At 45.1% G+C, this 17,286-nt stretch overlaps 1 protein-coding gene across 1 annotated transcript in view; it reads right to left on the minus strand.

Moving 5' to 3' along the window:
• Positions 1–17,286, minus strand: part of NCALD (neurocalcin delta) — a 70,908-nt gene that overhangs the window by 3,342 nt on the left and 50,280 nt on the right. Inside the window, exon 3 of the mRNA XM_054708454.1 lies at positions 12,825–13,221. Within this exon, the coding sequence (XP_054564429.1) occupies positions 12,825–13,202 (378 nt within the window). The 5' untranslated portion in view covers positions 13,203–13,221. The remainder of the gene's footprint in view (positions 1–12,824; positions 13,222–17,286) is intronic.

Below are 17,286 nucleotides of genomic sequence, written 5' to 3' on the forward strand. Positions count from 1 at the left end.
TTTTACAAATGGGAGAAAGAGCCGCCGAGCCTTCACAGGCCAGGTAAATATTTAGTAACAGAAGTGGAGAGAAGAAGTCTTTCCACACCAGGGATGCCTTGGAGTCTAGCACCCTTTCCTTAGCTTTGAACTTCATTTCTTCTACATGGAAGCTTTTCTGTGACTCTTGACCCAGTTTGTAGGCAATCAGTGGCACCAACTGAGGAACACACAGACACACAGACACACACACACACACACACAGACACACACACACACACACACCTCTCACAGGAGCTTCAAACTTACATAATCTAAATGTTTTGTGAATTCACAAGCCCAGAAATCTTAAAACAACAACAAACAGTATCTAGAAACCAGGATTGCACTAGATCCTGTAAGTACAACCTCTTTAAAAGAGCAATCTGGGATATGGAAGAGCATGAATGGGCAAACCGTAACTTCACTTTCTGCCAGAAGTCGTAAGGATATTGTGTTACACACCCTCAACTTTCAGGCTTGTGTTGTTCCTTCCCTGAGTCTGTTCTGGCCTCGGGAAGGCCGTCTCACTTGGTACTTCCTGCTTTGTGTCTGTAACCGGCCAAAGGAGGCATCTCCCCACTCAGATGCTCTGCAAAGGTTGTCGAGAGCCCGGCCACCTGCCCAGCACACACCTTGGCTTCCTGCACCAGCAGCTTTGCTTGCAGGCTTCTCTTCTCTGAGTGCCCACCTTTCCCTCTCCTTGAACCCTGTCCATGTGCTAAGGGCAGACTGAAATGGTACCCTCCGCCAGGAAGCCTTCCCTGGTCTACTCTCCTTCTACTGCTGAGTGTGATCTTCCTTCCTCCCAAATGGCTCCTCTCCCGGATCATTTCATCCCACTCACCCTGAATTATAGTTACCCAGGACTCTCCTGTTAGATGTGGGGGAGCCAATGGATCTGGCTCTTCATCGAACCTGGGTAGTTACTAATGTAGGTCTTGCACAGGCATGGGCTCACTAAGTTTAGAGGGTTCTTTCCAGATCCCCTCCCGTCACTTTCTTCATGCTCTTCCTCCTCGCTCAATTTTCTTCTATTATGCTTCTCATTTTAAAGTTCCTCCTTTATCCTTTTACTAGAGGCCTGGTGCATGGAATTCATGCACGGGGCAGGGTCCCTTAGCCCGGCCTGCACCCTCTCCAATCTGGGACCCCTCGGGGGATGTCCGACTGCCTCTCACAATCCAGGACCACTGGCTCCTAACTGCTCACCTGCCTGCCTGCCTGCCTGATCACCCCTAACCCCTCTGCCTGCCTGCCTGATCTCCCCTAACCACCTCTGCCTGTCTGCCTGATCTCCCCTAACTGCTCCCCTACTGGCCTGATCGCCCCTAACTGCTCCCCTGCTGGCCTGATTGCCCCTAACCACCTCTGCCTTGCCTCACACCTGGGACCCAGGATTCCCTCCTCTGGCCATTCACAGGCACCTGGGACCCAGGCTTCCCTCCCTCTGGCCAGCCACAGGCACCCAGGACCTGGGCTGGCTTCACCTGGGCCAGCCGCAGCCTCAGGGGACCATGGGTGGGCAGCTTGTTCCTCTCCCGGGCTGCAGGCGCAGCCGCTGGCAACCGGGACCTCGGGGTGGGTGGCTTGTCCCTCTCCTGGGTCGCAGCTGCAGGCGCTGGTGCCCGGGACCACGGGGCGGGTGGCTTGTCCCTCTCCCAGGCCGCAGGCACAGCCTTTGGCTCCTGGGACCCCGGGGCGGGCGGCTTGTCCTTTTCCTGGGCCTCAGCCTGGCTGGTCCCCATTCCTCTCTCCCCAGTGTTGAGTATCTGAGCTCTTACGGCGTGATGGCGTGAGGGTGTGACAACCATTTGCATATTAGCTTTTTATTATATAGGATAATTTTTCCATCTTCTTTTCTTTTTCTTCTCCCGTTCTTCATATAAGTAAATATATTCATGTGAAATGCCTTAAAAATTCCTAATATGTCAAAAGCGATGCTCTCACCTTAGAAACCAAGCACATGTGGCTCCTGGATACACACTCACTGCTGCAGGCAACCTCAGGGCTTGTGGATTCAGGCCCTGTCCACAGACCCCAGGTTAAGAAAATGCCTGCTCTTCATTTACTCTCCCACCCCATACTCAGTCATTCACTTATTCACTCTGTCATGCATCGAGTATTTATTGATCAATTATATATACCAGGCCTTATCATCTACCCCATCCTTGCCATCATGGTTTTACTTTTAAATAAGGCAGACCAACATTACTAAAATAAAGAAATGAATGTAAAACTATTTTTGAAAGCAGTGCTGCAAAGGAAAATGCGTGGTTTTATGAGACAATGTACTGGGAATATTGAACTGTCACACTCAACAGAAAGTCTCCAAGAATTTTAGTCCTTAGCTATTAGGCAAAAGGAGTTGGGTTGGGACAGAGAAATAAGGACAGGTTAATACAAAATAAAACAAAAAAACACAAAGAAAGTCAGGATGCTCTTCCATGAATATATTTGCAAATGGGGCTCTGGAATGGAGCAAGAAGCTAATGTCGGAGTACACTGTGGGGTTGAGGAGGAAGTGAGGGCTCCTTTAAGAGGCTCACATTTACAGATGGCTCTCATAGCCCTCAGACTAAGTGTTGCTGGGTTTTGTCTGTTTTTAGTGTGCATCAACTCACAGATAGGAATTACATAAAAGCAGGTCTATGACGTGGGTGGTACTAGAGTAGTGAGCAAAGAGCTGAGGTGACGAGACCCAGTGGTTCCCAGAGTAAGTAGATGACAGCCTGGCAAAATCACATTTAGGGAATTGTCTGTTCCTTTGCTCCCTTCCCACAGCATCAACAACCCAGAGCTGATTGCATTAGAACTTCCAAATCCAGGACTCCACAGCACAAGGAGGGAAAAGACACAACTCCAGACAGCAATCTGAAACAAATCATGTCTTTTATTAGCTCCAATTCCACCCCCACCCCCAAATTTAATGGGATTAAACCAGAAGAAGCCAGGCTACTTCCCTACTTTATTTTTAGCAACATCAATGAGAGGCCCAGCAGGGACATCCTGTTTTTAATTAAACTTGAAGAACCCTATTCTTGTCTCTGGGTAAATGCAGAGCTCTGGGGCCCAGCTCTGGCTCTGTCCCTCACAGGCCCTGTGGCCAGGGGTCTTACCAGCTTCCTCATGGCCTGTATTTTTCTTCCCTTTTCCCTCTTGGAATGTTGGGAAGGAAAGACTCACACCCTAATTCATAAATTCTGTTGGGGGGCAGGTACAATTCCAGGAGTTAAGGCTCAACCCTCTCTCTGAAGAAAACCAGGCTGACTTCTCAGATGCAGGGTCTTCTAACAGGAGGGACATCCAAGGCCCCACAACAACCAACCAAGGGCAAGAGAAGCAGTGCAGGGCTGTTCTTGGATTAAAGGTAAAGGTCAGCACCCTGCTTCGAAGGCTATTACATACCAGGAAAGGAGGCCACGAGGGTCTTTCTTAGAAACATTTTTAAAACTGGGTGAATATCTACATATCTGGAATGGTGTAAGTGCTTTCTTATTTAGAACTATAAGAATCTACACTAATAAAAGAGAAATATGCAAATTGACCATACCTCTGCGAGGCCCACCAGCCAATCAGGAGACAATATGCAAATTAGCAGGACAAAGATGGCGGCAGCCCCCCCCCCCCCCCAGCCGCTCCAGGTGCAGAGCAGCCAGGTGGGGCAGGACACTTGCTATGAGGGTGAGGGCGGGAGGGGGGCAGAGGGAGCTACAGGAGCGGTGCTACAGGAGCGGTGCTCCAGCTGGAGCAAAGCGAAGAATCCGGCCGGAGTGAAGCGAAGCCTGCAGACTTCATCTGGAGCCAGCGAGAAGCCTGCAGACTCTAGCCAGAGCCAGTGAGAAGCCTGCAGACTCCGGCCAGAGTCAGTGAAGACTCAGGCTGGAGTGAAGACTCCAGCCAGAGTGAAGGCAGAAGGCGGTGGCCAGAGTGAAAACCTGTGTCCCGGGTGCCAGTGGAAAACCGGTGCTGGCAGCCAGGTGAAGGAAGGCCTACTGCACGAATCTTCGTGCAACGGGCCTCTAGTATGTTAAATAATTAGCTTTCCTAATATTCTGCCAAGGTGTTTTAGGCACGTTTACAGGTGGGGAGAAAATAAGGGGAAAATACAGGCCCTCCCCCTTTCCAACCACAGCAACTTCATTCTTATATTAGGTTTCATGTAAGGCAAGTATGTCCAACCTGTGGCTGGTGGGCTGCATGAGGTGGCCCACCGGCCACGAGTTTGACATGCTTGATACGGTTTTTCTTGAAAAAAGCAAACTCATTTTGTCCCCACCCCTCCAAAAACTTTATTAATTTGTAAATAGCCCTATCATCCATCCTGAAATCAAGACAAAGACAGCCTTAATATTTTCTTAAATCTATTATTCCTCCGGCCACTCTTATTTCAAGTCAGTGTTGGTACCCATCAGTTTAGATATGGGCAATTGATATTTATTCAATCTTATATACTAGGTGTTAATAATGCAGATTTTTTTCAGTAGATGGAGTTACACATATGTTGATATATATGCGATTTGATATGTATGCTATTTTGTTGTATTGACAACACGCTTCAAAACTTCATATGTCAAATTTTCTGAAGAAAAAAAAATCCGCATTATTAAGTGGTACACCTAGTAAAGTGTTACACAAAGGCAGCTTCGAACAGCCTCTTCCAAATAACCCTTTTCCTGTCCTAAACAGACATTCTGGAGTTGTGTTGTAGGCCTTCACATATGGGGAGAAGGCAATGAGTGTTTTTGGAATGTGCACCTTGAAGTACTGGTGTAACATTTTATGATGCCCATTAACAGACATAGTAGAGGTGAAGATTTAGGAAGAATCTGTTTCTTCATTTATAATGGGGCCTAGGTTGTTGTGAGGATAAAATGAGATCATGCATGTGTACTTGGTTGACTAGTGTCCTGCAAAAATCCCTGCCTACCCAGAACCTGTGAATGTGACCTCATTTGGAAATAGGGTCTTTGAAGATATAATCAAGGTTAAAATAAGATCATACTAGATTAGGGCAGGCCCCAATCAACCCGATGACTGGCGTCTTTAAAAGAAGAAAATTTAGACACAGCATACAGAGAGAATGCCACAGATGATGGAGGCAGAGATGGGAGGATGCACCTGCAAGTCAAAAATTGCCAAAGATTGCCAGCCACCACCAGAAGCTAGGAAAGAGGCATGGGACAGATATCCCTCAGGATTCTCCGGAAGGGACCAACCTAAACCACACCTTGATTTTGGACTTCGGGCCTCCACAACTGTGACAGAATACATTTCTGTTGTTCTAAGCCACCCAGCTTATTGTAAGTTGTCACAACAACCTTGGGAAATGAATACAGCATGGAGAGCACTTATGACTATGCCTAGCCCATAACATACACTGAGAAGATGAGACTTCCTGGATGGAATGAAAGGAGAACAGTGCTGTGGCTGGAACTCGGCTTGGGAATATCCATGTTTAGAGGGAACAGGAAACGGAATAGGAGTCCACAGAGGAGACCAGGAGGGAACAGAGGGGTGCCAGAGGGGTGCCTTTGGGAAGTAGACAACACTCATGCTGCCAGATGGCACAATCGATGCTAAGAGTTACAAACTATAGTGTGGCTTGTCATGATAAGATCAATCCCCTAATAAGAAAAGGAAAAACCAAACACAACTAATAAGCAAGCACTAAAGTGAGCTCTAAGAGAAAGTCACTAGTATAAGCGATTGCTTTCAAGAGTTTCCTACAGGAAAGAAATCTAAGTTGCATTCCAGAGTGACATCTGTGGTCCACATTCATAACTGAGAATTAGGCAAGAGTGTGGAGCTGCATTCCCAGGGGCATATCACAATGGACTAGAAGCTCTCCCCACCCCAATTTCTTTTTCCAGAATCAGAAGAGCACAGTGTTTCAGGTCCCCAAGGATTATAGCATCTATGACGCCAATTTAAAAAGATCATTGGGAGAGAAATTCACATGGCACTCAGAAGTGGTTCTAAAAAGGGTGTGCAGAACTGTCTGGTCCTTACTTTGGTTCTCTGGGGCACAAATATTCATTGTGCTGGTTGTCTGAAATGGTCACAGTTGGGGCTCTTGCGACCAGGAGGGGTTAATCGGTGAGTCTGTTTGGTGTTCCTGGAGAGCAAACCTTTGCATGGCCACCACCATCGCCTCGCTTCCTCCTCATCTGGTTGCTGTAATTATATGCCTTATCCATCACATGAGTGAATCAGAAGAGTAGTTATTTCCCCCCTACTGCTAAAAGAAACAAAAATGAAACCTTCTGTGATGGGCCGCCAGTGCACACCCAACCTCTTTCCTTCAGGTTTCATTCATACAAAAGGTGTGAAGAGGTAAAGAAAAGGTATTCTGAAGTTCACTCTGTCTTCATCAAAAGTGCCAATTAATCCGGAATTACAACTAGGAACAATTATTTGAACACCAAGTATTTTTTTAAAGCAACCAACATCCGAATAATAAGTATGCCAATTAGAAATTATTCTAACACTAGAGGCCCAGTGCATGAAAATTCATGCACTGGAGGGGGTTCCCTCAGCCCGGCCTGCCCCCATCTCACAGTCCAGGAGCCCTCAGGGGCAGGAAGTGACTGGTGATCAGAGGAAGGCAACGCCCCCATCACACCTATGCTGCTGCCACCGCTGGCGGCAGCAGCACAAGCCTCAGCCCTGGTTACCTGAGCCTCGGGCAGCCCTGGGCGGCTGGGCAGCCACCATGGGCGGCTTGCCTGCACCTCGGCCCACCCTGGGCGGCTGTGCAGCTGCCATCTGAGGCTTGCCTGCACCTTGGCATCAGCTGGGTAGCCGACATCCGAGGCTTGCCTGTGCCTCAGGCTGGCCCTGGGGGGCTGAGGTGACTGGGGGACTCTGAAGGCAGGCACTTGAACTTGAGAACAAATACAGACAGGCCATTCCCAAACAGTCCCAATGCATGAAGTGCTACTGTGGACTCAAGTCCACAGTTCAGATTTGGAGAACTCCTGGCTTCAATCACATTCTCTCCCAGAAAGATGATCTTTCTTTTATCTGAGTCTGGTGAACATCAGAGTAGCCCACAAATTTTAGCTTCTTCCCAGATAGGCTGGTATTTAGCAGGAAAGAAAACAAGTGAAGAAGGTCAGGAACCCAAGAATTTCTGTGAGTTCCACCAATTGGGGGTTTAGTTGGGTTACCTCCTTTTTCATTGTGAACATACATTTTATGACTAGGTAAACTTAACTTAAAACTTAGTGGAGCCCTAGCTGGTTTGGCCCAGTGGATAGAGCGTCGGCCTGTGGACTGAAGGGTCCCAGGTTCGATTCCGGTCAAGGGCATGTACCTTGGTTGCAGGCACATCCCCACAGGGGAGTGTGCAGGAGGCAGCTGATCGATGTTTCTCTCTCATCGATGTTTCTAACTCTCTATCCCTCTCCCTGTCTATCCCTCTCCCTTCCTCTCTGTAAAAAAAAAAAAAAAAAAAAAAAAAATCAATAAAAAAAAAAAAACTTAGTGGAAAATTCTCTATTGCCTTGATCTATAAATGAGAAATGACCTCCTTTTATTTTACAGGAAACATCCTATAGGAGCTCTGGAAACTTCTATAGAATAATAGCAGCCAACACTTATTGAGTAACAATCCATGACAGGTACTGTTCTAGGTGCTCTACTTGTAATAACTAATTATCCCTTACAATGACCTGTGAGTCCAGGGCTATAATTAGTTTCAGTTCACAAATTATGAAAACAATGAACAGGAAGATTTAGTTACTTGCCCAAGAAAGTGAAGGAAAAGGGAGACTGAAAAAGAGGGAGGCAAGGTAATGTTGACCAAGACGTCAACTCTCACATGCCAATTCTTCTCTTGGTTCCCACTTCATCCTTGTTTTGGATACACTGATCATTCCTAACCAATGGCAATCCTGTCATTATTTCACGGGTCTCCGTTACTTTCTGAGAACAGAAGGGGGGACAGTTGACCTCCATGTTCTTCCTTCATCCTCTCCCTGGAAGTGCTGGGGTCCCATTGATGGATCCCTAAATTCAGTGTTCCCTCACCTCCAAGCATTCATGGCCCAATTAGCAATGCCACTCATGTGCTCCTTGGCCCTTCCTCAGACACAGCCTGCACTGTGATGGGTGTGTGTACTCAGACCTGCCTCTGGCTGGGCTGGGGGACACAGAACTGTGCAGGGCAGAAAGGAGTCTCCATCCTCTTGCAGCAGTGGGCTGACCCCACCGGGAAGGGAGGATCTGCTGTAACATGGGAAAAGGTCAGAGTTGTTATCTGGCTTACGACTCCTGAGAGGCGATTTTAATGAAATAATAAAATACTGGGCCTAAATCATGTGCCTAAATTTGTCATTTAAACAAACAAACAAACACATGAATGTAAAAATGTTCATTTAAGACTCTAAAAATAAATCTGCATATGGTTTTTCTTACTCATCCAGATGTTCATAAAGCACAAAATTATTTTTTAAAAAGGAACATAACTGTGTTTTGGCATATGTGGTAGACTGAATAATGGTCCCCCAAAATGTGTACCTCCCTGGAACCTATGAATATTCAGTACTTGCACAGTAAAAGGGATTTTGCAGATGTGATTAAATTAATGATCTTGAGATTTAGAGATTATTCTGAGTTATCTTGGGGGGTCCCAATGTATTACTAGCCACCAAACCACTGACCAGGAGAGCCAGGAGAACTGAGTGGAAGAGAGAAGCAGAGGAGATACCCACAGGAATGGCAATGTGAGAAGGACTTAGTCAATCCACTGTTGCTTGCTGTAAGGATGGATGAAAAGGGCCACAAGCCAAGGAATATTCCAGAAACTAGGAAAAGCAAGAAAACAGACTCTCTCCTAAAACCTCCAGAAGGAACACAACCTGTGGACACCTTGAGTTTTAGGCCACTGAAATTGATTTCAGACCTCTGACCTCTGAAAACTGTAAGATAATCACTTTGTGTTGTTTTAAGCGACTAAGTTAATGGTAATTTGTTATAGCAGCAAGTGGAAACTATTAGTAGTCCAGTATGACAGAGTCCACACCGGAGTCCTTCCTACATTGGGAATAAAGTATGAAGTTTGGGACTATCCTAGAGTAAATTCCAATTCAGAATCACTGAAAACTGGGAATTAACATAAGAATGAGACAGAATACATGAATTGTGCGTTTGCAAAGTAGCAGAATAGAATAGCACAGCCCTTAATAGGAAGATGGTTCCAAATTTAATTTAATTTTACTGGCAATTTGGAAGTCAGATCACAATGCTGCAATATTATCTCTCTACCGTCATGAATATTAATCATCGGGGTGCAGCGCTGTAGGAAACAATTGAGGAAATTTGAGCTTTCCATTTGCAGGCTTCTTAAAGCCTTTGGGTATGTGCGTTTACTAAGCAGTCTGTGCCCTCCCAGCTGTGACCTGGAAACTTCCTGTGGGCCTGCGAGTGCACTGAGCCACTTCACAGAGAAGATGCCTGTTGGACTGAATGCTCCTTCCGTTTATGATCACTTTTTACATCCCGTGTTGGACATGGAGGGAGTCAGCTGGGGCTCACACAGCAAGTGCTGACTGGCCCCGCCTGCACATTCTCGGCAGACTTCCCGCTCTCCCTCGCAGCTGGATTCCACAGCACAGGGAGAGTCTATTGCCCTCCCTCTACCACTGACGCCCAGTGCCAGCCACTTAGTAGGTGCTTCATCCCAGGTGCGGAATGGATGTGTGAATGCATTGCTTTCTAGAAGCCCGTGTGATCTGGAGGGTCTTCCCTTTCATCAGTACTGGCCACCAAACCACTGACCAGGACAGCCAGGAGAACTGGGCAAAAGTGCCAACCGGAAGATGACACAGTGGCTGCGCCCTTTTTCTTAGATGCCAATCAGGAAGCAGGTCTCTCCAGGAGGAGAATGTCCTTGTCCCTCTCCCTGCCGTGAGGCAGGGAATCCCAGGGGACACAGCTCTCCCAGATGAAAAGGAGAGACAAGATGAAGCTGATAGAATGACTCGCCTTTTACATTTTAATTTTTGTTCGATTAGCAAAGGTTAAGAAAAATGGGAAAAGTGAAACCATACGGGGCACCCTTCCCTCACTCTGGGAGAACATTTGGAAAAACAATCTGGCAGAGGGTATCCAAGCCGAAGAGATAAATGCTCATTCCCTTTGGCCCAGTAATTGCACTTCTGGGAATTTATTCTAAGGGAATAATCCTAAATATAGAAAATGTTTCATGCACCAGAATTATTCGTTACTTTATTTTTAAAAGTTGCAATACTACGTGTAATAATGAAAACTGGAAACAACCTAAATGTCCAACAATAATGGAAAATCAAGTATATTATAGTTGATGATTCCTTTGTGCCCTTTAAAATATCTTTATGAAAAGTTTTTATAACATGAGAAATGTTTGTGTTATTAGGTTAAGTGAAAATGGCAAGATACAAAATTTTATGTACATTGTGAAATGGACAATTCTAAATGCATGGAAATAGGAGTAGGAGGATATATTAGAAAATTATTAGCAATGATACTCTTATATTTTTCTATACTGCCCATATTTTTACAGTAGACATTATATTTTTTATACATTTATCCTTGGGGCAGGGGAGAAATCCTTTATTTTTGTTTAAGATCCCTGTCTCTGAGGGGTCAGTTTAACACAATTTATTCAGATAGTTACTGCTCGGGATGAAGGAAGAGCCACTGGTGGCCCAAGCAGAAAGGAGAACCAGTGGCGGATCTTGGCGAGTTTCCTAATACGGGGCGATCACCTGGACTCCTGCTCCCACAGCCCCGCCCTGTGTCACTCCACCTGCCGTCCCACTGGCAGGAGCAGACCCCAGGCCTCGGCCACAGGGCTCACTAACAAGTTAGTCTTTCTGGCTCTGCCCTTCGTTTCTGTGAGCAGGTCTCCTTGGTTCCTAGAAAGCAAGTGCCACACCTCCACCCTCTCCCTCAGCAGCAGGAGCCTTTCTGTCTCCTCCTGTTCATCCACCCCCATTCCTTCCAGACTCTTTCTGCCGCCTCTCCCGCCCGCCCCCGTTATCCTAGGGGCTGCAGCTCTACCTCTGAACCCAGATGTCCTGGCACGAGTGCTGGCCTCTGTGACGAGCCCTCCAGGAAGCCAAATGCCCACTCTCTTGGACCTGCTGTCTGCGGCCAGATGCTTCCCTGTTGTGCCCACTCGTCTGCCAAGACAGTGAGTAGCCGCCAGCCCTCCCTGGTGCCACCGCCCACCTGGCCCTTCTGAGTGCCTGCAGCTGGGGCTCTCCTGATCCTCTCCGTGTCCCGGTCGCCTTAGGTTTGTCTCTGGGTCCCGCTCACTGCTGATCACGTTGACCTTGCCATGACCATCGCTTCTTTGTTCCTTTCCCACCCTTCCCACGAGGAGAATGTGGCCGACACCAGGGTCCCTTCTGTTCTGCACAGGAAGTTTGCTCTGGGTGAGTGACTTGGGGAAAGAAAATGGAGTGCCTCCTGCTGAAATGATGGAGGCCCCATTCTACGTGTGTATCTCTGACCAGACAGAACCGAGGCTAGAGATTCCCTGCTTTTACTCAAGAGTCTAATAAAGATGTAAATGAATGATGGTGATGCTGAGCTTTACCAAGGGCTGGTACTGTGCTAAGCATTGAACCTGGAAAGTCACAAGTAATCTTAAGATAACCCCACAGCATGGGTGGGCTCTGTTGGCAGTTCCATTTTACAGGTGAGGAGACCGAAGCTCAAGTAGGTGAACGAGGTCAAAGTCATGGAGGTAGTGACTGAAAGAGACAAGATTTGAACCCAGGCCACAGTTTGATCATTAAATGACCATTGCAGGAGATATAACCTCAAAAGGCAGGACATTGCAATGAAGGGATGGAGGTGCCATAATGAGCATGACAAACTCCAGACCGCATGTCCATCTGTAGGGTGGCAGTCACCGCAAAGCCCTGGGTGACTTACGCCAGGTAAGAATGGGGGCCCAGAGTTGCCAGACTTCCTGAGTTTTCAAGAGATGCCAAGCAATTTGCATTTTTATGTGCAACCTCCCTGTTTAGTAATGTGGATTCAGCATTCTCAAAAACACTGGGTAGGCCAAATATGCACTGAGTGCACCTTCCAATTCTAACTTGTAGCTCATGCTCTTCTCTTTGAATATATATATATATATTTTAGAGGCCCAGTGCATGAAATTCGTGCACAAGGGGGGGGGGGAGGCGGGTGGTGTCCCTCAACCCGGCCTGCACCCTCTCCAATCTGGGACCCCTTAGGGGATTTCCGACTGCCGGTTTAGTCCTGATCCTTGCGGGACTAAACCGGCAGTCAGATATTCCTCTCACAACCCGAACTGCTAGCTAACCACTTGCCTGCCTGCCTGCCTGATTGCCCCTAACTGCTTCTGCCTGCCAGCCTGATCACCCCCTAACCACTCCCCTGCTGGCCTGATCGCCCCCAACTTCCCTCTCCTGCCAGCCTGATGGCCCCCAATTACCCTCCCTTGCCAGCCTGATCACCCACAACTACCCTCCCCTGCAGGCCTGATTGCCCACAACTGCCCTCCCCTGCCAGCCTGATCACCCACAACTGCCCTCTGCTGCCAGCCTGATCACCCACAACTGCCCTCCCCTGCCACAACCTGCCTCCTCCACCGGGACGGGCCTCCTCTGTGCTGCACAGAGCCGCGGGACCCCCAGGCCTCACTGCACGGAGCGGCCACCGGGCCCTGCCTCCGCTGTGCACATGGCCATCTTGTGGTGGCCATCTTGTGATGTCGCGTGAGGGCATCGTGTGAGGGCATGACTTTTATTATATAGGATTACGCCTTTTAGTGGGCTACATACCTGCACAATCTCTAGCATTTCTGCCTTGCTGATGTAACCGTTTCCATCCAGGTCATACATGCTGAAGGCCCATTTCAGCTTCTGCTCCAGCTTGCCCCTCGATGTCACACTCAGGGCTATGATGAATTCTCTAAAGTCTATTGTCCCATCTCCATTGGCATCGAAGGTGCGGAAGACGTGCTCTGCAAACTTGGAAGCATCCCCGTAAGGGAAAAAGTTCCCGTAAATTTTCTTAAACTCTTCCATCGACAAATGTCCGCTGGGGCAGTCTCTCAAGAAGCCTTTGTACCACTCCTGGATCTCGTGCTCCGTGAAGTCCGTGCTCTCCAGCAAGTCCTGCATGACCTCCGGGCGCAGCTTGCTGTTCTGTTTCCCCATCCTGGCGGCAAGGATTCAGCTGGAGCTAGAAAAGAATAGACATCAGTTTTAGACTTGCTCTTTAGAGGCACGTTTTATAATCTGTGATTGTTCCTTTGGGAAAAAGAAAGAAACTCTATTTTAGTCTAATAACATTGTCTAGGTTTTCCAACACCGTAGTCAGCCAAACAAAACGATAGAAAGACAAGCAGGCAAACGATGCGGAGCAAAAATATCACTGATCAGACACTGTTATTTCTTTTATACAGAGCCAACCTGGAAACAAGAGATGCATAATGAAAGGCGAGAGAATGTGTGTGTGTGTGTGTGTGTGTGTGTGTGTGTGTGTGTGTGTGTGAGAGAGAGAGAGAGAGAGAGAGAGAGAGAGAGAGAGAGAGAGAGAGAGGGGCGCGCACTGGCTACTTAGTTCTGCCTTATCTATTTGCAAGAGGCCATGGCTGGCTTTAAAAAAAAAAAAAAAGGTTCTAACACTCAGTCCAAGTATGAGAAGGGAGAATTAAAGGAGAGGAAGAGAGAGAGAAAAAGCGATCATGTAATTGCTAGAACATTTACAAGTAAAGTGCTGCTTGCACACCTGCTGAATAGTATAAACACAGACATGAGTAAGGAAAATAGAAACCTGCCTAATACCATTCAAGCTACCAAGCGAGGTCAACTATTTATTAGTAAGTTCACAGAGTCAGGTCACTGTCAACATAGGGTTTAGATGTAAAAGATCATGCTTCATTACGTGTGTTTTTTTTATGTCTTATGATTGTGGCTCATGGGATAGGCCAAACTTTCCTTTCTAAAATACATATCACTTCATATTTTCTTAGCCTAACAGCAGCACACCTTCCCAGACAGATAGCAAAACAACTCAGGGGTGCATAAAGGAGAAGGTCAGCATCATCTCACATCTAAATACTTAGAGGTAACACTGCTAGCATTTGGGGGGTGTCCTTCCAGATTTTTTGAATGCATACTTATCTGAATATGCTATTAACAAATGTTATAATGCATTTACATTTTAAAAAACAAGAACACACACACATATATGTGTGTGTGTGTGTGTGTGTATTACACCTTTTAGTTACATATTTTTAAACTAAAAATAGTGTGGTATGAAGAATAAAGGCAACTTTTATTAGATGGGGAAAAACAGTAATTACTGTCTTCCCAATTCATATACTAGTAACCATTCAATGTTTATTGAGCACAATATACCAGACATGTTCCTGGCACTGTAGATGCAAAGAAAAGTAAGATGTGTCCTCTCCTCTGTAAGGGACATCCAGTTGTGTTAATAGTAATGACCAGTTACTAATGCGGATTTTTTTCAATTGATGGAGTTACACATATGTTGATATGTATGCGATTTGATATGTATGCTATTTTGTTGTATTGACAACAAGCTTCAAAAACTTTATATGTCAAATTTTCTGAAGGTGTTAACATCATAGGTATTTTTACGCTTAAAAATGTCGAATTTCGTGCCAAAAAAAGAGCATTTGTGGGAAGTTTTAATTCATTACTTTATTTTGAAGAATAGTGCTGCTGAAAGTTATCGTATACTTCGGGAAGCTTATGGTGAACTCCATCCCAAACAGGTTAATAACCAATACCAGTTAAAAATGTGGATTGGCTATCACCTGGTTAAAAATGCGAATTTTGTAATCAAAGAAAACACGATAATTTCAAGAGAAACATCAAAAGTGCTTTATTCAAAGTAATGTCCATCGCTAGCTACACATTTCCCCCATCTTTCAGGTAATTTATGGATACCATCCTACTAGAACTTTTCTTGTTTTGAGGCAGACCATTCAGAGACCCAATTTTCCACTTCTTCATATGTTTTGAAGTGCTGCTCAGAAAGTGCATGTGCCATTGATCAGAATAAGTGGTAACCTGAAGGAGCAAGATCTGGTGAATACGGCGGGTGGGTTAATACTTTCCAGGCAAGATCTTTTAATTGTCTTCTTTCCAAAGCGATTTGGCCTTACAGTCAATGTTGATGGTTGACCTGGATCAACCCATGATTTTGTGCATTTGGGGTTCTCAAAATAAATCCACTTTTCATCGCCAGTCACAATTTGATGCAAAAAAGACTTTCTTTCGTGCTGTTGAAGCAACATTTTACTGATGACTTTTCGGTTTTCCATTTGTCTTTTGTTCAGTTGATGTGGCATCCATTTTCCTTCCTTTAAAATCTTTCCCATTGCTTGTAAATGATTGGAAATTGTTTGCTGAGCAACATTTAATCATTCTGCAAGTTGTTTTTGAGTTTGACACGCATCTTCATCCAATAATACTTGTAACTGTTGGTCTTTAAACTTTTTCAGTTGACCTGGACGTTCTTTGTCTTTCACATCAAAATAATCACTTTTAAAGTGTTTAAACAAGTGTTCACAAGTATCTTGAGATGGAGCATGTTCACCATAAGCTTCCCGAAGTATATGATAAGTTTCAGCAGCACTTTTCTTCCAAATAAAGTAATGAATTAAAACTTCCTGCAAATGCTCTTTTTTTGGCATGAAATTTTTAAGCGTAAAAATATCCATGATGTTACCACCTTCAGAAAATTTTACATATGAAGTTTTGAAGCTTGTTGTCAATACAACAAAATAACATACATATCAAATCGCATATACACTAAGTGGCCAGATTATTATGATCTCTGAATGCATAATAATCTGGCCACTCAGTGTATATCCTATATAATAAAAGGCTAATATGCAAATTGTCCCCTTGACCAGGATTTCGACCAGCAGGCAGGCTGGCCAACCGCCATGTCCCCTTCCCCTGGCCAGGCTGGCCAGACCCCACCCATGCATGAATTCATGCACCGGGCCTCTAATATATATATATACTGAGTGTCCAGATTATTATGCATTCAGAGATCATAATAATCTGGCCACTCATTGTATATCAACATATGTGTAACTCCATCTATTGAAAAAAATCCGCATTATTAACTGGTACACCTAGTATGTGCAGGGATGGTGGTGGCAGGGTGGGGGGACAATATGATAGATGGGTCATGGATGTGGTGCAGTGAAAGACCCTCACGCTAAATGCGGGCAATCAGGAAAGCCTTCTTAGAGGAATTATTATCTGAGCTTAGCTCCTATTTCCAAAGTTTTATGATTTAATCAGGGCCAAGGTAAACCCTTTCTCATAACCAGGCTCTGCATTTAAATTTTGCATTCTTCTTATATTGGGGAAAAAAACTGAAAGTAAGGCTTGGAAACTTATAGAATATATAAGAGATAATATCTCCATTTTAATAATGATTTTCCATTTCCTTTGAGATTTTACGCTGTGTGTGTTTATTTGTGCCTGTCTCCCTCCCACTGCATTGACTGCCCCTTGAGACCAAGTCTCCATAGGGCCCACAACAAATAACATTTGGTAAATTAATTAAGGACAGATAAATAATTACAACATGAAATATGGAATACTCTAATTGGAAAAGGCATTTTTCTTACATAAAAATGAGGCCTTGGTATTCACAATTGCCATTTGACATGCTAAAGCTATCTGGTAGTTAATATTTCACAGAATTAGAACAAATAATCCAAAAATATATATGGATTATAATCCACAAAATACTCCAAAGAGCCACAGCATCATAAAGAAGAACAAAGTTGGAGGCATCATGCTATCTGATATCAAACTATACTACAAGGCCATGGTAATCAAAACAGCATGGTACTGACATAAAAGCAAACATAGAGATCAATGCAACAGAAAAAAGAGCCCAGAAATAAACCCACACCTATATGGTCAATTAATATTTGACAAACGAGGCAAGAACATACAATGGAGTAAAGGCAATATATTCAATAAATGGTGCTGGGAAATTTGGGCAGATATATGCAAAAGAAAAAAAGAAAAAAAAAGAAAAGAAACTAGACCACCTTCTTATACCATGTACAAGAATAAACTAAAAATGGAATAAAGAATTAAATGTTAGACTTAAAACCATAAAACTCCTAGAAGGAACATAGGCAGTAAAATCTTGGACATTTCTCATACAATACTTTTTCTGATATATCTCCTCAGGCAAGGGAAACAACACAAAAAATAAACAAATTGGACTACA

Source organism: Eptesicus fuscus, chromosome 19 (assembly GCF_027574615.1).
Source record: "Eptesicus fuscus isolate TK198812 chromosome 19, DD_ASM_mEF_20220401, whole genome shotgun sequence".
Lineage (NCBI taxonomy): Eukaryota > Metazoa > Chordata > Mammalia > Chiroptera > Vespertilionidae > Eptesicus > Eptesicus fuscus.